Here is a 24493-nt window from a genome sequence, read left to right on the forward strand (position 1 = left end):
CCAATAGGTATTCCAGTTTGAAGAATATATGTCTGTCTTAATCAGCTCAGGTTGCTACAAGCAAATACCACAGACTGGGTGGCTTAAACAGCAGACATTTATTTCTCACAGTTCTGGAGACTGGAGGATCTAAGATCCAGGTGTCAGCAGATTTGGGTTCTGCAGAGAGCTCTCTTCCTGGCTTACAGACGGCTGTCTTTTCCTTATGTCCCCACGTGGTCCTTCCTTGGTGCCAGGCATGCAGAGACAAGCTCTCTTCTTATAAGGACTATAATTCCATCATGCCCCCCCCACCCTCATGAACTAATCTAATCTTACAGCTTTGAAAGGATACTAAATGGATAGTATGAACTACTTTATACCAATAAATTTGATAACTCAGAGGAAACAGAAAAACTTCTTGAAAAACATAACTTATTCAACTATCAGAAAAAGAAAAGGTGAATATTTCATTGTCTATTAAAGAGAATCAATCATTTAAAAACTCCCATCAAAAAACAACAGCAACAACAAAAACCCTCTAAGCCCTGCTGACCTCAATGGTAATTCTACTAAACATTTAAGGACTAAGTAATACCCATCTTACACAAACCCTTCCAGAGAATAGAGAAAAGAGGAGCATTTCCCAATTCATTTTGTGAGGCCACAGTAACCCTGCTACCTGAGTTATCCTTAAAAGGGCATGAAAAGAAAAGAAAAGAAAAGAAAAGAAAAGAAAAGAAAAGAAAAGAATATTATAATGGTCGAGGTCAGTGGCATGAAAAGCCACCTGGAAAATCTGAACCCTAAGAAGCTCTGTTCAGAGCTGCCTTTTCTATCATGCCTCACATCACTATGCAGGAGAATAATTATGATAATAATGACAACCAAAACCACCAACATGTTTTGAGTATTTATTAAGTTCCAGGTATTTTACATGTATTAATTCATTTAATGAGAGGTCCTATTATTTTTCAGAGGGGATTATAAATGACATCGATTTAGTCATGCATATAAAGCTATGACCCAGGTAATTCGGTCCCAGGGTAGTGTTGCTGCTCATGAACTGCATATCTAAACAGAAATTCTAATCTTTAAACTCTCTTCCCCTAAACATCTAAAGGGCTCCGAGTATAATGAGAGTTAATGAACAAGTGCTTACAACTGGCCAGGTACTTTTCCTAGTAATTTACATGCATTAACTCATTCCATTCCACAGCCACGCTTGGAGGCAGGTATTATTAGCTCCATTTTAGCGTTATTAGCTCCATTTTAGCGATGGGACAACTGAGGCAAAGAGGGTAAGTCAGGTAACCTGCCCGAGGTTGCTGAGGCAGAGCCAGGATTTGAACCCAAGGCGGTCTGACTCCAGAGTTTTCACTCCGTACCACTCCGCATCTCTGCATGATCCATGGGTGCCCTTGCCACATTCCTGCAGCCTCTAACTCTCTAGCATCCCTGGAATCTCTCGCATTCCTAGACCAAAAGAACCCCTCTCAAGCCTGGCCTTGCCATCTATGTCCCTCCATCACTTCTCGTCTGTGCCCCACTGTCTCCAAAGGGCGTGCTTTTAATAACCACCATGTCCCCTCCCAATTCTCCCATCCAGGAGCCTCATCCTTCTTTCCATTTTGGCTCTTTTTCTCTAGAGAATAATCTAACTGGAAGCTATAGTCCTCCCTCTCTTCATAGGATAGCAACCACCACCACCACAGTAAGACTACTAAGACCCAACATTTACTGAGAATGTACTATGGGCCAGACACCATTCCAACTACTGTCCCTGCGTTACCTCAGTTTAGTTGTGATTGTCACAACAGCCTTATGAAGTAGGTCCCGTGATTATCTCCATTTAACAGACAAGGAAACTAATGCACAGAGTGATTAAGCAACCTGGCCAAGGTCACAAGGGCAGCCTACTGGATAAAACAGGCAGGTTCCTAGGCCTCCGCTTAGCATTTTGTCAGTACAGAAGTGGGAGGTGGGGAGAAGCTAAGCAGGCTACTTCCAAATGTCCAATCAGCATCCGGATGAATAGCAATGAATGAATTTTTTAGCATAAGTATATATAACCCCTGTAACTTTGGGGACATACTTATACTAAAAAAATTATTCACTGTTCATCTGAAACTCAAAGTGAACTGGGCACCCTGTATTTTATCTGGCAACCCTAGCTGGACAAATACTCCAAAGATGTGAGGAGGAAAATCCCGAGTGTCCCTTGAGGACCAGAGGTGGGTCACCAGGGCCACTTGAAATCCTGCCTAAGAAGGATTTCTGCTTCTATCTAGGACCTCCCAAAAAGTTCACACACAGCAAACCAATGGAAAACCAGGCACTGGAGGGGCGCAGCCTATCAGAGAAAATGTGTCCCACAAGGAAAGTGTTTCTGGAGCGGGGACCCTCTACTGCCCCACCTCCTGCGATGCTCGCAAGACAATGTGTCAGAGGACGTACCAGGCCCCCAGTGGGGGAAGCCAGCCGAACAGAGGAGCCAGCAAGCACTCACCTGCTCCCCAGGCGCCTCCTGCCCTCCTGGCTTCTCTCACACTGGATGTCAGAGACCTCTCTCTAGAACATGAGGAAGAGGAAAAACTTAAGGGGGAGTCCGGGAGAGAAGGAACTCCCTCTCAGTGGCTCCCAGCCCGTGGAGCACCCAGGTAGGGGAGGGAAAAAGACTTCTTCGAACCAAGTTCCACATTTTGATCCTTGCCTGGAACTGAACATTGACTTTCTGAGTAGAGATCGTGTTTGTATATTCAAGTAACTGGAGGATTTTAGTTACTTCACAAGAGTGATGGGGAAAGTCATGGTCTGCAGGAGTTTTAGTCCAGGTTCCCAGTAGGGGAAGAACGTCCCCTACTGAATACATTTTAGAGCAATAGCTGGAGAGAAAAATAAACATGACTTTTAAAAAAAAATTAGCTTTATGAGCTATAGTTTACGTACAATAAAATGCGTCCATTATAAGTGTACAGTTTGCATTTCAACAAATGTACGTACCCATACAACCACCATCCCAATCAAGACATAGAACATTTCCAATAAAGAAATATACATACAAAGGAATATTACTCAGCCATAAAAAAGAATGAAATAATGCCATATGCAGCAACATGAATGGATGTAGAGATTATTATACTATGTGAAGTAAGTCAGATAGAGAAAGACACATATATGATATCACTTATATGTGGAATCTAAAAAAATGATACAAATGAACTTATTTACAAAACAGAAACAGACTCACAGACTTATCAAAGGGGAAAGGTTGGGGGGATAAATTAAGAGTTTGGGATTAGCAGATACAAACTACCATATATAAAATGGAGGACCTACTGCATAGCCCAGGGAACTATATTCAATATCTTATAATAAACTATAATGGAAAAGAACCTGGGAAAGAATATGTATATGTATATATGTATAACTGAATCACTTTGCTGTACACCAGAAACTAACAGAACATTGTAAATCAACTATAGTTTTAAAAAAAAGGTATAGAATATTTCCATCCCCCAGAAAGTTCCCCTTAGCCCCTTTCAGGTCAATCCTCATGCCCCCTCCAAAACACTGCTGTGATTTCCATTGCTATAGATTGGTTTCTCCTGTTCTTGGGCTTTACTTAAATGAAATGATGTACTTTTGTATTTTCTGCTCAGTATAATGCCTGTGGATTCATCCATGAAGTTGCATGTATCAGCAGTTAATTCTTTTTTACTACTGCATAGTATTTCATCCCGTAAATATACCACTCTTTCTTTGTACATCTTCTTGCTGGTGGAAAGTGGAGTGTTTCCATCTTGGCATGATTATGAATAAAGCTGCTGTAAATATTCAAGGACTTCTGCTTCGGGGGTGACATCCTGCCATTTCTTTAGTGCAATGTATTAATTCTGCACATTATAGAATGGGGGGGCAGGGGGAGAAGTGTTGGTAAATTCTGGCTGCAAGTGTTGCCTTTCAAAGGCCTTGAGTCCCAGGCATGCATTCTCCCTCTCCCTCTTTCCCCTCTTTTCTCTCTCTCTCTGTTTCTATCGCTCCCTCCTATTCCCTCCTGGCCCTCTGGGTACTCTTGCTGGGATGTCAACATCAGTCCTTTGTGGAGGAATGATTCCAGATACAGCACGTGTCAGCCAGGGAGGTGATGTGAGGGAAATGGCAGGAGTTGGGAAGTCGATCCTTGGCCCACACAGGGCTTGGTCAGTGAGTGGGTCAAGAGTGTTGCATTACCTTGCTGGTTAGGGATTGCAGCAGGGCCGAGGTGACCCCAAATAGCTTCCTTGCCCCAGCTGAGCTTCCTGTGGGCAAACTGGATTCAGAATTGCCATCTGGATGCCAGACATCTGGTGAGGAATTAATTAGTACTACTGCCCCTCACCCCCATCCCTGCACCCCGGCGGGCCTCGAGGACAATAACTGGCTTCTGGAGAGCAGAAGTCTCCCAGGAGGCATGGAGGCAGGGACCAGAGAGCTGGCCTGTGGACACTAAGCGGTGGGCTCTCAGAGATCCAGCGGGCCAAGCCCGTTCCCACCTCCAGGTCTTTGCACCTGCTGTCTCCTCTGCCTGGCCCGCCTGGTCCTCACTCCTTGATCTCTGGCCCCTTGATCTCTGCCCAGCTCACTCCTTCTTGTTGTTCGGCCTCATCTCAAAGGTCACCTCTTCACAGACCACGCTATTGTCTGTGGTCTGATCTCCACCATCCAGCCTTGTTCTTGTCAAGCACTTACCAATGGCCGAAGTATTTCTTGTTTGTTCACTTATCATTAGCTCTCTTCCCACCAGACTGTAAGCTCCATACAAACAGGGCCCTTGTCTGTGTTTGTTCACCTCTCTCTTCAGGGCCTTGATGGACATTTGTTAAATGAATGATTAAGTACTCTAAATCAGGCATCACAAGCTCAAATGCAAGGGACAATTTAATGAACGAAGTGGGCTGGCATAAGAAATATCACCTTGTTTTCTCAAGTCTGATTTGCAATTCTGACAGTGCTGTGGGTACAGAAAACCATCCTTTTAGCAGGGAAAAGAATGCCCAAGTTTGATGATAAATTACAGCTGGCATTGGGCTTTAGTGTCATGGGTGCAATAGGGAGGAGTGGGGACTGTGGTGAAGTGGGGAATATAGGCCCCTTGGAAACAGCAACTGCTGCTCAGCTCCTGACTGTTGTCATGGGGAAACGTGGGGCCCATGATGCCAGATCTCCTGTTTTTTCAAGAGAAGCTTGAAATTGTGCTTTTATGCGAAATCTCACCATTTTAAATGATTTGCTAATTAAAAGGAAAGTGTGGGCTAAAAAACACATCTGCAAAATGCATCAGACCCATGGTCACCACTTTATGACCTCTCGTCTGAATGGTTTTAACTAGTGGAAAATCCCAGAAAAGTGCTCACACATACACAACTTGGAATCTAATGTCAAGTTGTTCACATATTACTAGGAATCAGGATGCTCTGTGAAAAATCCCTGCTCCGTCTTAAAATCCCCATTTTACAGGTACAGAAACCGAGGTCACAGGAGGAGTGATCTCTTCAGGACCACACAGAGCACAAGAGAAGATCTCATGGATCCCTGTCCAAATAGCGGATCAGGGAGTGGGGTCCAGTGAATCCATGATTTTACTCCAGTGCACAGCACGTCTGACCCACCTCTACCTCTGGGCCCCGTTTGGTGAACTCAGAGCAGCCACATGGACACAGGGAGAGTCAGTCTGCGTGTCTGCAGAATGGAATCTTCCTTTGATCCCTCAAGGGCAGATTAGGGTAGAAGGAGGGTAGAAGGCTAGAGTCACATGATCCCGAGACCCTGTTCCTTTGAATTTTAACTTCTGGAGTCCAGAGGTGGGGGAAAGTGTCTGATCTTGCAGGCTCACTTTCTGGGTCATCTCAAGAGTCAGCAGTCTGCCACTTTGCCACTTTGTTCTGTCCAGAGGCTCAGCTGCAGGAAGGGAAATCTTGCTGAGGTGGCCCAGGGTAGACGGAGTCGTGGCTCCAGGTGAAACATCTCTCACATCCCCAGCCTGTCCCCTCTGCCAGCAGAAGCTGGAGTGACTCAGCTAAAACCTCTAGGGGTGGACAAGCCCGAAGGAGACTGCAGCCCGAGAAGACAGGGGGCAGAAGCCAGAAGGCTGGTCCTAACTATGAAGGCTGATTGATCCCAGAGGCCAGAATTTGGAAGAACTTGATGTGGATGTGCTTGGGAGATGGCTGAAATGGAAAGTGGTCAGCTTTCTTTTTCAGAAGGGAAAAGAATGCCAAGGAAACCTCTAGAGCTGGGCTGTCCAAATATAGTAGCTTCGGGCCACTTGTGGCTATGTAAGTTTGAATTAATTAAAGTTAAGTGAAATTTAGAATTCCAGTTTCTCGGTCACACGAGTCACATTTCAAGTATTCCATAGCTATGTGAGACTAGTGTCTACCTTTCTCAATGGAGCAGATCTAGAGCATCCCCATCACCACAGAAAGTTCTGCTGGACAGAGCTACTCTAGAGGATTCAGGACTGAGGGCCAGGAAGTCTGGGTGTAGTGGTTTGGCCACTGAATTCTTGTGTCAAGTCACTGAGTTCATTCACCTGCAAATTGGAAATAATAATTTTGCGATATCTACGTCACAGAGGATCCCATTAGAATGAATGCACGTGAAAGCATTTTGAAATACGTACTTGACAGGCAGACTATTTTAGGAGTGAGATTATGAATAAATGTGTTCATTATATGCTCTGCTTTTCCAAATTTCAACAGTAAATATGTATTTTTTTTAAGTAGACGTTCCCTGAATACACAGTTAATATATCCGTAAAATTCTGGGGTTATGCTTTCTTTTTCTGAGAATTAGGAGATATTTCACTGTGCAGAAATTTGAGGCCAGCCTGATGTCTTCCCTCTTACAGCTCATCATATTTTTTGCCTGGATAGCCATAAGATTTTTTGGTTGAATCCTCAAGTTCATTCATGTTACCATGATATAGCTCAGTGTTGATGAATCTCTATAAGTTTTTTTCTAGGAGACAGAAAATTTGCATATGTTTTAAGTTAGTTTGGTTTCAGAGACGTTTTGTACTATTAAAGATTCCAACATTGTTTTGTTTTACTTGTTTGATTTCTTTTTCTTTCTTCTTCAGCAATACCAATTATGCAGAAGTTGGATTTCCTTTGTCCCCCCCATTGATCATTTTTCTTTCATCCTTTCTTACTCTTTATTTCCCACTTCATTTTGTTCAATCTTCTTTAGCCTGTGTAACATGTCCTTGATTATGTTTTTAATATTTTCCATTTTGCTGTTTCTAAAAGAGCTTTCATAATAGAGTGGTTTCACTTTTCTCCTCCCTCCACTTCCAGAAGACTGCTTTTTTTCATCTCCGTCTACTTTTTATTATCTCTTCTTTGACACTTTTATTTCTCATCTTGAGATTTATTTTTAGGAAGGCCATCATTTCTTTAATTTTTTGTGTATTTCACAGAGACATGTCTGTTCACTAGTTTCTCTTCATTACACAACTCTTCCAGTATTTATTCTTTGTCTACTTTTCATTTGATGTTCCCTTTCTTCTTATTTCTCACACAGTCTTTTTGTAGGTCCCATGATGGCTACTTATCACAGTTCTTTGTTAAAAGAAAGTGTAGGGAGAGGGGCTAGGAGGAAGCTGGGGCAGCAGGTGTCTATGCAGTAGCCCTGTGGATTATCTCAGAACCCTTTCTCACCACCACTGCCCTGAAATATATCTCTACTCTAAGCAATAGACTTAGTGTGAAGATTAAGTGTAAAGACCCAAGAATGTCACAGTTCTTCAGTGTCTCCTTGAGTAAGTCTCTTCGACTTATCGAGAGAGAAAATTAGAACGCTTACAACCATATGGTTGATCGTTACCCATCCTTCTCTCACCTGCCACTTTAACATCCTGCTTCTTACCAATGGTCTCCAAGCCTCTTCATCCAGTTCATCTGGACTCTGAACTGTCACCTGCATTTCAGCGACTCTCCCTTCCCGTGTGCATGCTTCAGGCTTTGCTGGGATTAGGAAGGGCTCATAGAGTTGAAAAATACTTCTGGAGAATTCTGCCTCCTGCCCAGGGGCTGCAGAAGCTCTTGGTTCCCTCCTGCAATGGGGTCCAAATCCCACCACCATTGTCAGCTCTTCTTCAGAAACCAAGGGTGGGACTGTGGTCTGCCCTTCTTTCATCAGAGATGGCATTTTCTTCTCCATTTGTCGCTTTTTGTTGCTGTTTTCAGACTGCTTCAGAAAGGTGAATGGAATAGAAAAGTCTGGACTCCACCAACTTAAACCAGAAGCACCTTCCACCTAATAATTTTGTCATCAGAAAGTACTATATTTCCTTTTGTTTATCTGTATTTTCTAATCTTCCTTCAATAAACATGCACTGTAGAAATAGTATGGGCTTTGGAATCAGACAAGCCTGAGTTATAAACTCAATCCTTCCACACTCTAGCTGTGTGACCTAGTTATTTAACTGCCCTCACCCTCAGTTTCCCTGTGTGCTGTAGGCACATAATAATAGTACCTACCTCGGAGAGTGATTTATTTCATATAAAATAAGCACTGACCCAGTGATGGACACGTGGGAATGCTCAACAAATATGAGCTATTGTTACATTGTAATAATTATTAAAAATCATATATTAATGTTACTTTATTCTTAATAATACAAGTTTAATTTCTTAAATGCTGAGCTTCAAATACATTGTTCTTAAATCTTTAAATAAATCCTAAAATATCAGAGCCAGAATGAACCTGAGATTACTTAATCTAGTGGTTCTCAATAGGGGATGATTTTGACCTCCAGGGGACAAAGGGACATTTTTGGGTGATTGGAGGGGATGATGCTACTGGCATCTAGTGGGTAGAGGCAAGGGATGCTACTAAACATCCTACAGTGCCCCACAACAGAACAGTACTTATTTCCAATAGGATCAGTGTCACCAGTGCTGAGGCTGAGAAACCCTGGTCTAATTTAACCCCTAATACAATGACTGCTCAGAGAAGGAAAGTGGCTTGCCTGAGGTCACACAGCAAGTCAGAAGTAAGGACCTGTTTTATCTGGTTTCATGGAAAGACCATTGTGCCCTGAGGTTTATCAGACAGCAGGAGTTGGGAGCTGGGTTGGGACCTGGGTGAGGCAGGTGCGTGACCCTGACAGGGAGTCCCTCCTTAAACTTTGTTCCCGGGGTGTCTCGCCTGGCTCTCCCTAGTCCTGACCCTGGCTGGGAGCAAGAATTGGGCCAGGGGTCCCCTTAGTCCCTGACCAGCCTGATCCATGCCAACCCAGCCCAGACATTTCTTACAGGAAGCCTTATAATCCCCCCACCAAAGAAATCCCAGCTTCTCAGGCTCAGCCAGTCCATAACCACGGGGATTAAAGTCTGCAGGCAAAACACGCAGAGGTGACAGGGGAGAAAGAAGAAAGTGCCATGTCAGGCGGTTAATTTTTGAGCTGGGGAATGATTTCCAGGCAGACACACGGCAGCGTCTCCCCCATTGCCCCTAAGTCTGCCCCCCTCACTCAGGAAAAGAAAGAAAGAGAAATGGTGTGTTCTCCGAGCCCAGGGCAGGAGCTGTCCGGAAACTGCATCCACCACCACCTTCCCTCCTGTGCCCCATCTCCCTGCTGGGTTGAGTTTTTGTCAAGGCACTGGGCTGTGACCAGGCTCTCAGCAGGCACTGGAGGCTCCATGCCAGGCCCTTCAGGGAGCAGGACCAGGGCCAGCTGCCCACAGTGGTGCCCTCCTGCTGCCCACTAGAGGCCCATTCCCCAGGAGTGCCCAGGGCCAGGGCTGTGGGAAGCCCTGAACACTGAACTCTAGAAAGGCCAAAGCCATGCCTTAAACCTCTCAGTATCCTCTCATCACCCCCAGCCCAAGACTGGGCCTACACAGTGGTCAAAACCCCTGGGGCCACTCAGGGCTTGAAACACGGTGGCTCAGGCATCCATGACTGGTGTGAGTGGCCTTGGGCAGGCTCGGAGCTCAGTTTGCTCACAGATAACCCAGGCACGATGGCATCTCAGAGTCACAGTGGTACAGCACCTGGAAAATGACCAGTTCCCGAGAAGCTGGAGCTGTTGGGATCAGCAGAAAGAGCAGTGGACAGGGAGCTAGGAGACGGGGGCTGAAATCGGGACCTGATGCCAAGAAGCAGAGGAGCCTGAGTCACGAGCTTGGCTTTCAGTGCCAGGGTGCCTGGGCTCGAATCCTGCCTCTACCGCTTCCTAGAAAAGTGACCTAACTCCGTGCCTCAGTTTTCTCATCTGTAAAATGGGGATGATGATAATGATGATAAGAATTTCAACCTCACAGAGTTATTGCTATGGGGCTTAAATAAACTGAACGTAGGTTGAGTGCTGGGAGCAGAGTGCTGGTAGAGTAAGGAATACATATAAAATGTTACCTCCTACTGATGGAATCTGTTACTTTTGCACATTTCTTGCCCTCTTTCTATCAGAAGTTTCAACTCAGTGATCCCTAAAGCACTTCTAGTCTGCCATGTGGGGATGAAGGCAATGATGCTAGGTAGATATTGACCCCAAAAGGAAAGGAGTTTGGAGCACACACCACAGGCCCAGGCAAAGGACCCAGCAAGACGAGACAACCCAGGAGAAACCCTCTCCGCTGAGGCCAAGAAGCACGGAGGCATGAGCCTCCACTTGCAAAAAGGGAGTTAAGTAAGGCCAACTGAGGCTCTGGGTGCAAGGCCACTAGGAGCCACAGAGTTGCTGGTGCAAATCCTGGTCTACCACTTACAAGCTTCAAGCTTTGGAAGGACCGGTGGCCTTTTTGAGGCTCTGCGTTCTCATCTGTAAATCAGGACGCTTATTACGCCATCCTGAGAGAGCTGGGAAGGAGATCAAAGAGAACATGGATGGATGTGGCCTTTCTTTAGAAGCCCTGCAGCGCTGGCAGCATCTCTCTCCATGGTCTCCCGAGCGGCTGTCCCTCATGGTCTCAGAGCAGCAGCACTGTTATTCAAGATGGCTGCCCACATTGAGCACTTACTATGTGCCAGGCATGGTTCGTGGATTCCCTCATTCAACTCTACCCACAGCCCCACGAGGCAGCTACGACCGCTGTTCCCAGTTTACATGTGGCTCAGAGAGCTTGAGTGACTGGCCCAAGTTCACACTGCCTCAGTGTGAATGACGGGTGAGAATAATAAAGCTACCGTCCATTGAGGGCTTACTACTATGACCAGGCACCAAGCCTTGCCTGCATTAGCTCACCTGCTCGTCTCACAGCCCTGTTTAGAAATGAGAAACTGGAGGCACACAGAGGTCCAGCAACTTCTTCATCCATGTGTGCATCTCTAGTAAGGGATGAAGCCATGATTTCAGCATAGTGGTCCGAGCTCAGGGCCGTGGTCCTTATCCTCTGGGCCCTGGGCCTGGGTTCAGCAAGGAGAGTAACAGTAGTGATGGTAACAGCCAGCATTTACTGAGACTCACTGTGTACAGGTGCTGAGCTAAGCCTTTTACACTTATTGTGACTTTTGTTCCTCCCACACTCTGGTAGTTTCTGGAAATGGAAGGACAGATATTCAACAGAAACACACTTGACAGGCCCTTTCACATCCTCTCTGGATCTGTTCAGTCTTGAAAATAAGCCCGGCTGATCTTAGTGCCCACCTTCTGGAGGAGGAGACAGGCATGGAGTGTTAAGACCGAAACTAGCCCAGGGTGACCCAGAGGGAAATAGTTGAGACGGCGCAGATGTCTAGTCTCTGATTTCCAGGCAGGGCTCCCTCCTACCCTCTCTTCTGAGAAAGCAGTTAGGAGCCACCTGTGCCTATTTGGGCTCAAGACTCAATGGGGGAAAGAGGAGGAAGTGGAGGGGGTGACTTGTCCCAGGAGACCTCTGAGGCAGCCACTCTATCCTCCTGCGCCTTCCTCTGGAACGGACTGTGTTACACCCCTGGACTTATTAGCAGGTGTTGTCACAAGTTAAAGTTCTTCGAGCCATTCATTAAAAGCGTTCTTGGGGCAGCTCACACCCCACTGCCGCCCAGGCCTCGCTAATCATTCATGAGCCAGACAGGCAGCTGGGGGCAGGGTGGCAGCTGCATGGGACCCAGGAGTCCCCAGCGGCCTGGCTCAGCCAGAGGAGGACAGAACATGTTCTTCTGAAAAAGAGGCCAACTGCCTGTGTGACCTTGAAGGGCAGCTTCTTCTTCTCTGTGGGCCTCAGTCTCCCCATCTGTGCAAAGGGCCCTTCAGTTCCCAACATGGGTGGCGGGTGTGCTTAAAAGCCGGCTCAGGGCTTCTCCACCTCTCGCTTCTCCTGACAGCCTGTCCCGCACCTTTGGAGGCCTGGTGTGGGAAGGAAGCCTTTCTCTGCTTGAAGTAAAATCCAGCCTGAAGGCATTATGGTGGGATCTGCCTTTAAATCCCATCTAAGGTCTTCAACTTAGTTTCCCTATGATCAGGAGTTCAGGGGTCAGTCTCCTGGAAGGGCTGTCACGAGGACCCAGGAAGACCATTTGATATTTCTTGAACACTCTCCATGCTCCCACCTCAGGACCTTTGACTTGCTGTCCCCTCACCTGGAATGCTCTTCCTCTATAAGCGCTCAGGGCTCCTTCCTTCACCTCCTTCAAGTCTTTGCTCCAATGTCATCTCCTTCAGGTATTTGTTCAAATGTTCCCTTCTCGAAATCTTCCTGACTCTAAAATTGCCCTTACCTCCATTCCAGGCTCCCTGCCTTCTCTGTTTTTATTCTCCATAGCACTTATCAACATCTGACATACTATAGATCTTACTTATTTATCTGCTTGCTTTTTTTTGTTTGCTTGTTTCTAATGTTTACCCCTCTAAAATGTCAGCTCCTTAAGTATAAGGATTTGTGACTATTTGGTTCATTGCCATGTTTGTCTAGAATAGTAGCTGGCATGTAGTAGGTGCTCAATTAATACTTTTAAACTAAATGTAATAATCACTTATGGACAGTGTCTGGCACACAGGAAACACTAAAGAAATATTGTTTTGATTCCGTATTCATTCTGGACATATTTATTAAGCACCCTGTTTGCCAAGTGCTAGGGGTATATTAGTGAACAAGATGGGCAGGATCCCTATTTGTACTTTACTATTTGCAGGGTACTTCACTGTTTACAAAGTGCTTGGTTTCCCTGGCTCCTCCCCACAGCCCCATGAGGCAAGCGGGTGCATGAGACAGATGAGGAAACTGAGGCTGGCAAGGGAAGTGTCTTACTTCCCCCCACAGAGCAAGTTCTTGGCAGGGATCCATCCTGGATCATCTGAGGCTGCATCCTGTGTGCCCACCACTTAGCCTAACTTCTCCTGGGCACTGAGGTCTTCCCTGCCCCTGACATTTTCAATTCTCTACCGTTTACCATCATCCCACCTCCACTCTGGTCCAGCTGGCCCTGCCCCAGGCATCCTGGGAGCTGATGCAGTGGGGGATGGGAAAGCTGACTCCTGCTGTTAAGGCCTGACCTGTGGAGTTTCCAAGCCCCTCTTGACAATGACCCTCCACTGCCCACAATCCCTCACTTCTTAGGCCTTTGGGGCTCTGGGCTTCAGGGCAAGAATAAGAATGGCAAGGGAGGGCTTCCCTGGTGGCGCAGTGGTTGGGAATCCGCCTGCCAATGCAGGGCACACAGGTTCGAGCCCCAGTCCAGGAAGATCCCACATGCCACGGAGCAACTAAGCCCGTGCGCCACAACTACTGAGCCTGTGCTCTAGAGCCCATGAGCCACAACTACTGAGCTCACGTGCCACAACTACTGAAGCCCGTGCGCCTAGAGCCCGTGCACAACAACAAAGAGAAGCCACCGCAAAGAGCAGCCTGTGCGCCGCAACAAAGAGTAGCCCCTACTCGCCACAACTAGAGAAAGCCTGTGTGCAGCAACGAAGACTCAACGCAGCCAAAAATTAAATAAATTAAAAAAAAAAAAAGAATGGAAAGGGAACTTTCACTGGGATTTTTCTCTGAATAAGCACTATCTCATTTAATTTTCCCAGCAGCTCCTAGGAGATGAGCTTTACTCCATATACAGTGGAGGAAATGGAGGCTCAGAGAACCCAAGAACCTACACAGTAAAGGGAAGAAGCCAGTAGGATGCAGAAGAAAGTCTCATCCCCTATAAAGCACTTCCACGGGATCCACGGGCTCATTTGTAATGCAAATAACAATACTACTACTGCCAACCATAGTAACAACAGACATTTACCTAATACCTCTTATGATCAGGAGCAGCCCAGAGTATTTTAGGTATCTGAACCAATCTTCACAACACCCCTCTGAGGTAGGTCCCATTAGTGCACCTCATTTCACAGAGGAGGAAACTGAGGCACAGAGAGGCTAAGTAACTTGCCCAAGGTCACACAGCCAGGAAGTGGGGGAGCTATCCTGGAGTCCAGGAAATCTGGTGTTAGAGTTCATACTCTCATGATGTTGCCCTCTCCCCCTCAGAAAGCGATTCTGGGGGACAAACCAGCCCAGTGATTCTGGGCAGACCCCTTGTCCAGAGGAGGAAAGCCAAGGTCTGAAGGAGGTCCAGATCGTGCAGAAGATCAGGAGCAGGAAAGGAAGCCAGGTCTCCCAGGTAGATGGCCAGTTTAGTGGAGGTAGGAAGAGCCTCTCAGGACAGCCTCAGTTTCCCCAACAAGAGGTGGGAGCTGGGTCGCAGGCAGGGCCCTGCATCAGGCCTCTGCCAGCTCCCCCAGGCCTGGAGACCCCACATTCTAGTCCGAGATGTCGGCACAGCAGACCACGTTCCCAGGACTCATGTCTAAGGAAACTGCCTACACTTCTGTTTTTTGGACTCTGTGCTGTAAAATGCCCTGCTCGGGCACCAGGAGAAGTTTTGCTGAGTCCCAGCCCTTTCCAGAGAAATCCAAGGGGGCTCCAGACAGGGGCAGGAAATGGCTAAAAGGAGCAGGAAGACGTTTCCTTCCTTCTCCCACTCTCCAGGCCTCCCAAGCCAGCCAGCAAAGTGGATTGTCATGAGAGTAAGGTGCAAGCGGCATGTGAAATCGAGGGGACAATCCGGGCTGTGGGTGGCAGCAAACAAGGGCCTCTCTTGTTATTTCTCCCAGCCAAGGGAAAGGAGGCTGTTCCCGCCCGCTGACAGCCCAGAGGGCAGAGGGAACGGGTCAGCTCCATGCAGCAGAGCCCGGAGCGGGGCTGGAGGGCCAAGGGGGTGTTTTGTCTTGCCTGGAACGCCCTCCATTTCCAAATCCCCTCCACCCTGGGAGGCCTTCTGTGGCCAGGCTGTGTGTCCACAGGCAAGCACTTCCCCTCTCTGGGACACAGTGTCCCTGACAGAAAATTGGACTTGACTGTGCCTGCCTCACAGCCTGCTGGGGGATGAAACAAACTAAAGCAGTGAAGGCAGAGGTTCTCAACCTCAGCACCACTAACATCTGGGGCCTGAGAATTCTTTGTTGTGGGGGCCATCCTGTGTACTGTAGGATGTTTAGCAGCATCCCTAGATGCCGGTAGCAGCTCCTTCCAGCTGTGACAATCAAAAATGTCTCCAGGCACTGCCAAATGTCTCCTGGGGAGCAAAAGGCTTAAGAACCCTGATTTAAAGGATTTCCCAGAGCCCAGGACACAGGCAGTGATTTATCCATGAAGGCAGGCAACATCTGTTGAGCCCTTTACAGGCATCATTAATTATTATCACACCCATTCACGGATGAGGACACTGAGCACAGAGAAGTTAAGTAACTGGCCCAAGGTCACACAGCATATTAAAAAGCCAGGATTTGAACCCAAGCACCCAAATCCAAGATCCTACCTATCATGTTTGACCAGCCACGTTAGTTCCTATATTCAGGCCCCTCTGAGACCTCCAAACTCCCACTCCAGTGTCAGAATGACAGGTCTCTCCTCTGCGAAGCCTTTCTTAATGTCCCCCACCACACCCAGCACAATCACTCCTTTCCCCGTTGCCTCCACTGAACCATGAAGGAGTGTGGGCTTTTAACAAGGCAGACGTAGGCTCGATTGGCAGCCTCGCTACTCATTCAATGGCCGTGAGGTGGCAGGTGACTTCACCTCTCTAAGCCTCAGCCTTCTCATTTGTAAAATGGGTCCATCACCCTTGCATCACACAGCGGCTAAAAGCATAGACTCTGGGGCTTGAATGCCAGAGTCAGAATCCCAGCTCTGCCACATCCAAAACGTGGGAGCTTGGGCAAGTGACTGAACCATTCTGTGACTCGGTTTCCTCATCTATGAATGTGGATAATAGAAGCACCTGCGCCACAGTGCCAGGGAGAGCATAAACGAGCTAGCAAGCATATCCTGAGTGCTTTGAACCATGCCCGGCACTTCATAAATGCTAGAGAGGTATTGACTATGGCTCTTAGGAGGCCTCTTGGGGGACAGAGGAGAGAGTAGGAATAAGGCATGTGGCCCAGGACATCAACAAACTTGAATTCACTTCCTGAGCCTCCCAGGGACCAGCACATTCCCGTAGGAGAGCTTAATGCGGCTGAAATCAAATCCCTCTCTCAGCCCAGACTGAGAATGGACCCCGCAGGAGAGTACAGCAAAAGGAACTGGGCAGGGGAACCACTGGGCTGGCCAGGAGGGGCATGCCGGCCTCCCCAGACCTTTTCCAATGTCTTTATCGGACTGGGGATCACTCCTCTGTCCTGTGTATCAGTCCTCCTGCCTTCCTCCGCCCCCACACCCAGCACAGGCTCCTTCCCATTGGCTGCCCCTCCCCCTATGAATTTCAGGGACAAGTACATAAAGCTGAGAGCCTGGTACCCCTATTTTGCAGATAATAGAAAGAGCCGCAATTCTTTATCAAGTACCTACTATGCGTCAGGCACTGTCAAGTCTTCCAAGCAGGTGGGTTTCATTATGCCCATTTTTGAGATGAGGAAATGGAGGCTTGCCAGAGATGGCGTGGCCTTGTGTATCTCTCTTGTCCCTGGTGCATCTCCACTGGAGAGAGCAGTTCGGGCACACCTGTGCCACTGGTTCCAGGCCCTGGCCAGGTCCAGCCTAGCTAGGATGCTGACTTTGTGTCTTCAAGGTCTGAGGGTGTCTGAAATCCTGCTCATCAGTCCAGAGGGCATTGTCCTGCCGAGTTAGGTCAGGAAACACGATCTTGCTCCCCGCCGCATCACCAGGAATCGCACTGGCCTGTTTACACACCTGGCAGGAGCTCCAGGAAAGTGGAAAGTTGGCTGGACCTCAGAGGAACGTTTCCGAGGCCAAGGGGTCTGTGTGGGCAACGGGTGAAACCTGGCGGGAGAGCATGGAGGGGGCACAGATGAGGGTCTGGGACCACCTGGCTTGGAGGGGCTGGGAGAATCCCTCCATGTGCCCTCTGGGCCTCAGTCTTCCCAACTGAAAAACGAAAGGGCTGGAAACACCGAATCCAGCTCAAATCTTCCACAAATTAGTAGCAGTCTGGGGTTTTAGAAAGTGCATGTCTTCTGAAATCAGAGATACCTGAGTTCAAATGCAAATTCATTCATTCAGTAGTTTAACAAGTACCTACTACATGTCAGACACTGTCCTAGGCACTGGGATGCTGCAGGGAACAAGACAGACACGGGTCTTGCCCTTACATCACTCACAGCCTAGTGGCGGAGGCAGACAGTGAACAGATAATGAACACTTCAGATTGGGATGAATGCCATGAAGGAAATAAAATAGGAAGTTGTTTTAGAGAGTGCTTTGTACGGTGAGGAGAGTAAGTGTTCTTGAGAAAAGGTAATCAAGGAGGACTCCTTGGAGGAAGTGCCTTTGGAGCTAAGACCCAAATGACAGACAGATCCAGCTGTGGAAGATCAGGGGCAAGAGCATCCCAGGCAGAGAACAAACAGCGAGTGCAAAGGCCCTGAGGCAGCAACAAGCTTGGCAGGTTTAAAGAACCAAAAGAAGGCCTATGAGGCTGGACCATAGTGAGAGAAGAGAAGAGTATGGGAGATTGTAACAACCATGTTTTCAAGTTTCTGAATTTGATGCTCTGGCATCTTGGGACCTTGCTAAACCTGGAGTGTCTGCCTCTCCCAGGGCTAATTCCTACAGATAGTAAACAACTCACCTGTGCATCAGTTTTTCAAATGTAAACCAGCCAATCCAGAGCCTACACCCCCAACCACCTCCTTTATTGGGCTCTCTCACTGCAGGCCACTATCTGCCTGCCGTAATCATCCAGGGGCAGGAACCAAAGAACTAGGGACAATATCTATGTGCCAGAGCCCACTGAAATTATTTGAACTAGCCAGTCCTAAGTCTGCTTACTCTGACTTGCCCATTCCTTAAATACATAATATATTGGCAGATAGTGATGAAGACCATGAAGTAAGATAAGGCAGAGAAGAAAGTGTAAAGGATTTTTTTGTATTCTATGTTAGATAGGGTGGCCAGGGAAGGCCTTTGAGGAGGTTCATCTTTGAACTAAGATGAATGAAGTGAGGGAGCAAGGCTTGCAGACACCTGGGGGGAAGAGCAGTTCAGACAGAGGGAACAGTAAGTGCAAAGGCCCTGGAGTGAGAGCAATCTTGGGATATTTAAGGAACACCAAGAAGGCCAGTGTGGCTAGTGCAGAGGGAGAGAGGGGGCCTGAGCTTCTAGTAAATAATCAATAAATATTAGCTGTTCCTATCCTTTCTTGAGGGCTTACTATAATCTGAACGGAAATAAGGGAGCTTGACCTCTGCTTCCCCGCATCCCTAATCTAGAAGTTAGGCTTCAGAGATTAATTGAAATGTCGATAGAATAAAACAGTGATGACTGGAAGCCTGAGATGGGGGAATCACTGGACAAGAAGAGAGAGATGGAGGCACTCACCCCCACCCTGCCACTCACAGCTCACTGTGAGGCTTCAGGCAACTTCCTTCCTTCTCTGGGCCTCACTTTCCTCATCTGTAAAAATGGGGATAATCATTATTCCTACTTCTTAAGGCTGATGTGAAGAGTAAATGAACTAAAATGTGAAAGGAATGTAAAACAGTGTGGGGCAAGTGGAAAAAAATTTTAGCAAATTATTATTATTATAAACTCCCACCACGTTTGACATGGCACTGGACTATTTCTGTATCTTCTCTTAATTAAGTCCCATAGTAGCCCTTTGGGAAGCATGTGAGTTCTCCCCACTTCACATGTGAGGAAACCGAGGCTCAGAAATGTGAAATCTCCAACCCAAGCTCCCTGACTCACAGTTTCAGAACCAAGACCCAAACCCAGGTCTTCCCAGCTCCAAGGCCCATGCTATTTTGATCATCTTACTTCTGAGTCTCAGTTTCCTCATCTGCAAAATAGGAGAGTTAAAACATACCTTGAGTGTTGAATAAAAAAGTAAAAGTTATGGTGCAAGTATAATATACGATTTCATTGGGCCCAAATAATAACCAGGGAGGAAGGTGATGTTATGGGCATGGTATCAATGAAGAAACTGAGGCCCAGGGAAGCCAAATGACTTGCCCAAGGTCACAGAGCAATGATGTGGAATGAGAATCCAGTTCTGATTCAAAAGACTCAAAACTGGGAATGAAATAACCATTTTCCTGGTCACCCAACTGAATTTCCCCCACCCAAGAATTAGGCATATGCAAAAACAAGTGGGCCTCTGACTTCACAGATGTACTACCGCCCCAGAACAAGTGTGCTGCTAGCCAGACTTGACGCCTTTGTGCAAACTGGGAAAAGGGGCTCTTCCTCAGGTGGATCCAGCACTGCACCAGAGTACACAGCTTGGCGTGTGGAGTGCAGGTTGGTTCAGTCTCATTTTGCCTCCTCAGGTCTCCTTGTGCAGTGCACAGCCTGTAGAACACTCTGCAGCAGTCCTGCCCAGAGCACCCCCTCCCCCAAACTCCTCCTCCTCAAAGCATCCTTAGAAAGAGTCACCTATGAGTACCCACTGTAAGAACTCATCTTGGCCAGATGGTCAGTCCAGCTAAATTTGCTTTCAGTGGGTGTAAGAAGGGAAAGGAGGCAAGATTTCTCTGCAAACACATGGGACTGGTGCAGATTTGCAAGCCTGATTTAATAGTCTCATCCGTCCCCTCTAGCTGCCCAAGGCTGGTCCTCTAATATCCACCTCCCAAGATGCCCATTCTTGGAAAACTTTGAGGTGGTCCCTCCGGCAGTGTCCTGACTTCCTTAGTCTCTGGCACTCTTTATGGCAAGAGCCATGATCCCCAGTGGCCCTGGAAATTGCAGCCACTGCATTCCAGAAGGGCATCCCACTCCTTTTCACCCCTGCTGACAGCGTTCCAAGCCAGGAGGACATAATGTAAGAATTGTTCCCATCCCCTGCCATCCCCACCCCCTGGCTCTACCCTTCAGATTAACCCCAGCCTCCCTGCAGCCTCCCTCACCAGTCACCAGGGGACAGGTGTATGAGAACCAACCCTTTCGATCACACAAGCTTCTAGAACATCAGAGCAGCAATGGCCTGTAGACCTTATCAAGCTGGAAAAACAGAACCCAGCGAGGGGCAAGTGATCAGTGCCAAGGATCTCAAACTTCTTTCCCGATACCTACAATTTTGCAAAAGTTTTGGGGAACTCAGGTGTACCCTATGACCGGCATTGGTGGCTCCAGAGTTTCCAGGTCAGGGAGGCTTAGAAGCAGCAATCTGATGTTGGGGGTGGGGTGGACACGGAGGACACTTGCCTTGAAGCTTCATTTGCACAGAAAGCACAATGTTTTTTTAGACTGCCAGCCTTTGTTTGGGGAGGTTATCACGGGATTAAAACTGGTTACGATTACAGGAATTGTCTTGAAACTATGTGTGCAGAGCACACCCACTCTGTTTGCTTTAAATTTATGTCACAGATCAATAAAAACAGCAATTTTCTCTGTTCATTATTCTCTAAGGATGCTTTTATTCACATTGTACATTAAGAGGCATGTCAGTTATTAATATCCAAGGATATAATAATAATATAATATGATAAATACATGCATATTACATGGAGGAGGGGGCTTTGAGCGTGCCGACAGAGATTTTGAGGGAGGCTAAGATCTCCCAAGAAGTCAGACCTGCCTCCTGGGAGGAGGCCCTGGCTTATCAGCCACTTTAAAAGGTAGTGACATCTAGGGCCACACCAAGAGTACCCACCAGGGATCTGTAGGGAAACAGGAGAGGTTCTTAGTCAATTATAACGAAAGAAAGAGTATAAAATGCAGCTGTTAGAAGTACAGACACTGCATTCTGGCTTTGTACTGGCTGTGTGGCCTTGGGCAAGTCACCTAACCCTACTGAGCTTCTGTTTCCTCACCTGTACTATAGGGACGCTAACAGCAGCTGCCTCCCTGATTATGTGGACATTATATAGGACAATGCCTGAGAAACTCTTAGCATGGAGCCTCGCACATAAGAAGAGTGAAGCACTCAGTGAAACACTTTATTTATTAGGCTCACCACCATCGCAGAGGGTCAGGCATTCGCTGTTACATGTGCACATTGGGGATCATATGGAAGTGGATTCTCTGTGAAGCTAATGAAGTTTAAGCTTCACAGCCACTCCCAAACCCTGTACTGAATTTTGTATCTGTAAATCTGTATGCTTTTTCTTAAAGAGAGCCCCTTAAATAGTACATGCTTCAGGCCCCGTAACACTTGGACCTGCCCCTGGGTTCACAAATCTTGCTAGAGGGCAGAGCAGACAGAAGCTTTCAGAACCCCCTGCTGAGGAGAGAGACTCTGTGTTTCATCACTTCTTCCCCAGAGCTCCGCCTGGGACCTCCCAGACCCATCCAGCCTTCCACCGGTGATGCTTCACAAAGCGAGGCAACTTCCTTACTCAGCCTCTCACATCAAATCTCAGAAGCTAGCAAGGAGATCGCTCCATTTTATAGACAAAGAAAGGGAGACCCAAAGAAGAAAGGAGATTGGTCCAAGGTCCTGAAGTCAGCAAGTGGTCTGGGGTGGGCCAGTTTTTGAATAAGCAACCTAATCCTTACACCAGGATTCATTGTTTTTCTCTTGCATGTCAAGAAAGTCTAATTGCTTGGATAATTCCACACCAAAGAACTTGCCCTGGATCTCCTGACACCATGTCCTTCATATCACGTCCTCACGCCCTGGGCCCAAGGAGGGCTCCTTCCTCCAGGCATCCCACTCTGAACACTTCTCCCAGCTCCCCTGGTCTCTGCTGGTGGTGCTGGGTAATCTGCCACTAAGTTACACACTCTCTTTACTTTTATGAACATTTACTATCTCACTGAGGGATAGTGAAACAACTTCCTGGAGGTAGAAGCTTTGTCTAACGAGCCTAGTGCCCTCGCATGATACTGCAAATGGGCTGAGCAGAGGTGAGGGACCCAACAGGGACCTGCAGTACCATCTCCTTCCAGCTCCCATTGGTGGTGACTTTTATCATGACACTCCTGACCTCAATCTGCAGCCTTTGATCTTCTAGGGATTACTTTCTTTGAGATTCTAGAAACAGGTCATGTTCTGGATTCTGATAAGCCAGGGATTGAATCCCACTCAGCTGCTTGCTGTGTGATTGTGAGCAAGTCACTTCTCTCCAAGCCTCAGCTTTCTCCTCTGGAAAATGGGGTAAATAATCCTCCCCCTCTGAGGGGCACTTTCAGTCTGGATTAAATAAGATGATGCACATAAAGCAAATTTTAGCACTGCACCTTGCTCCCGGTAAGCGTTTATTAAATCTTGGCTGTCCCCATCATATAAGGCGCGTGGAAATAAGACCAGCCTGTGCGTTCTTAGGTACTTACTGTGTATCAGGCTCAGTTCTAAGAGATTTACATAGATTGCCTCATTTAATATTCACCACAACCCAGTGGATTGGCATTATCGTTTCCCCCATGTTTACAAATGAGTAAACTGAAGTTCAGAGAGGTTAAATGACTTGCCCCAGGTTACACAGCTTGGCATTCATCAAGTGTTCCTTGTGATTATCAAGTGAAATGTGCAACACAGCGCCAAGCACATAGTTAGAGCTCAATAAAAAGAAATCATTCCTGTAGAAGTGAGAAGAGCCAGAAGGCTAGGTGGGACCCAGGCTCCAAGGAGCAGCTGGAAAAGGGGAACTGCGGCAAGAGGTGTTCACAGCGGTCCAAGGCAGGGTAAAGGGGGGACGGTCGAGGGGGTCTGGTGAAATCTGTCTAGACTGGGACCTCAGCGCTGTTCCGCCTCAGAGGCTCGGGAGGAGAGGGTCCTGCCTGTTGCGCGGCCGCCCAGGGTGCGGAACGGGGGGGCCCACAGGCAAAGGAGGCGTTACCTTGGGCGGGAGGGCGAAGACCACCGTCAGCAGCGCGAGCGGCGCGAACAGCAGCACCAGCAGCCGCCGCGCGCTCCACACCTTCTTGGCCACTGTCGCCAGCGCCGCCATCTGAGCGATCGCCCCGCGGAGCGGGCCAGTCCGGGACTGCCCGCGCCTGGCCCCCCGGCTCCGGCTTATAGCCTGGGGGAGGGTTTGGGGAGGGGACTGCGCTTGGGGACCCGCCCTCTCCCTGCGCCTCCCGGAGGAAAAGGGTGGTGCCTGCTCCCCTGGGACTGGGCGAAAGAGACCCGGGAAAGTTAGGAAAAGTTCGACCCTAGAACTAAGGAACAGGACTCCAGCCCAGAAGGCAGAGTAGCCTCCGGTTTAAACCTCCTGACTTGCCAGCTATGTGGCCTGGGGCAACTGGCTGAACCCTTCCTTACTTTCCCGTGAAAAGGGCCATACTGACAACTGGAAGATTAAATCACTTACTAGTACTAAGTGGGTTCAGGTACTGGCTCTGCCACATACTAGCTGCGTGGCTTTGACAACTGCCTCTGAACCTCAGTTTTCTCAACCAAAAAGTGGGGGTGATGACAATAATGGTCTCTACTAGACAAGAGGTCTGTTGGCAGTTATTGCTGTTGATATTGTTTTTCTTACTTTCTCCCACGGTGGGTCAGTCATCTGTGGGTTGGAGCCTGGAGGAGTCCTTTTGTTCCTCTTGGATAAATGCACAGGAGTACAATCCTGGATTGTATGGTAGTTGCACCCTTGTTTTTGAAGAAACCGCCAAGTGATGCTCTGGAGTGTTAGCACTGTTTTACATTTCTGTTAGCCATGTATGAGTGAGCCAGTTTCCCCACGTCCTTGCCAGCATTGGGGTGGTATTTTTTATTTTAGCCATTCTGATAGGGGTGTAGAGATATCTCACTGTGGTTTTAATCTGCATTTTCTTAACGGCTAATGATGTTTAACATCTTTTCACGTGCTTCTTTGCCATCTGTATATCCTCTTTGGGGGAAATTATTTCCTCCTGTTGTTTGCCCATTTTCTCATTGGACTGTTTTTTCTGCTGTTGAGTTTTGAGAGTACTTTATATAGTCTAGATACCAGTCCTTTGACAAATACGTTGTCTGCAAAAATTTTCTCCCAGTCTATAGCTTGACTTTTCATCCTCTTAACAGACTTTTCAAAGAGCAAACATTTGTAATTTTGGTGGAGTCAAATTTATCAAATTTTCCCTTTTCTGGATCACGCTTTTGGTGTCAAACTCTTTGCACAGCCTTAGATCCTGAAGATTTTTCTCACATTTTTTTCTAGAAGTTTGATAGTTTA

The 24493-nt window shown here is 47.5% G+C and overlaps 1 protein-coding gene across 2 annotated transcripts in view; it reads right to left on the bottom strand.

The window, feature by feature from the left end:
• SLC13A3 (solute carrier family 13 member 3) overlaps positions 1–23284 on the bottom strand; it is a gene marked incomplete at both ends in the record, with an annotated part of 76187 nt that extends 52903 nt beyond the window's left edge. For both annotated transcript variants that reach the window (XM_079718286.1, XM_079718285.1), the window contains one exon: positions 23174–23284. In XM_079718286.1, the coding sequence (XP_079574412.1) occupies positions 23174–23284 (111 nt within the window). The remainder of the gene's footprint in view (positions 1–23173) is intronic.
• Between the last annotated feature and the right edge of the window lie 1209 nt (positions 23285–24493).

The sequence above is a fragment of the Hyperoodon ampullatus genome (assembly GCF_949752795.1).
Source record: "Hyperoodon ampullatus genome assembly, chromosome: 14".
NCBI lineage: Eukaryota > Metazoa > Chordata > Mammalia > Artiodactyla > Ziphiidae > Hyperoodon > Hyperoodon ampullatus.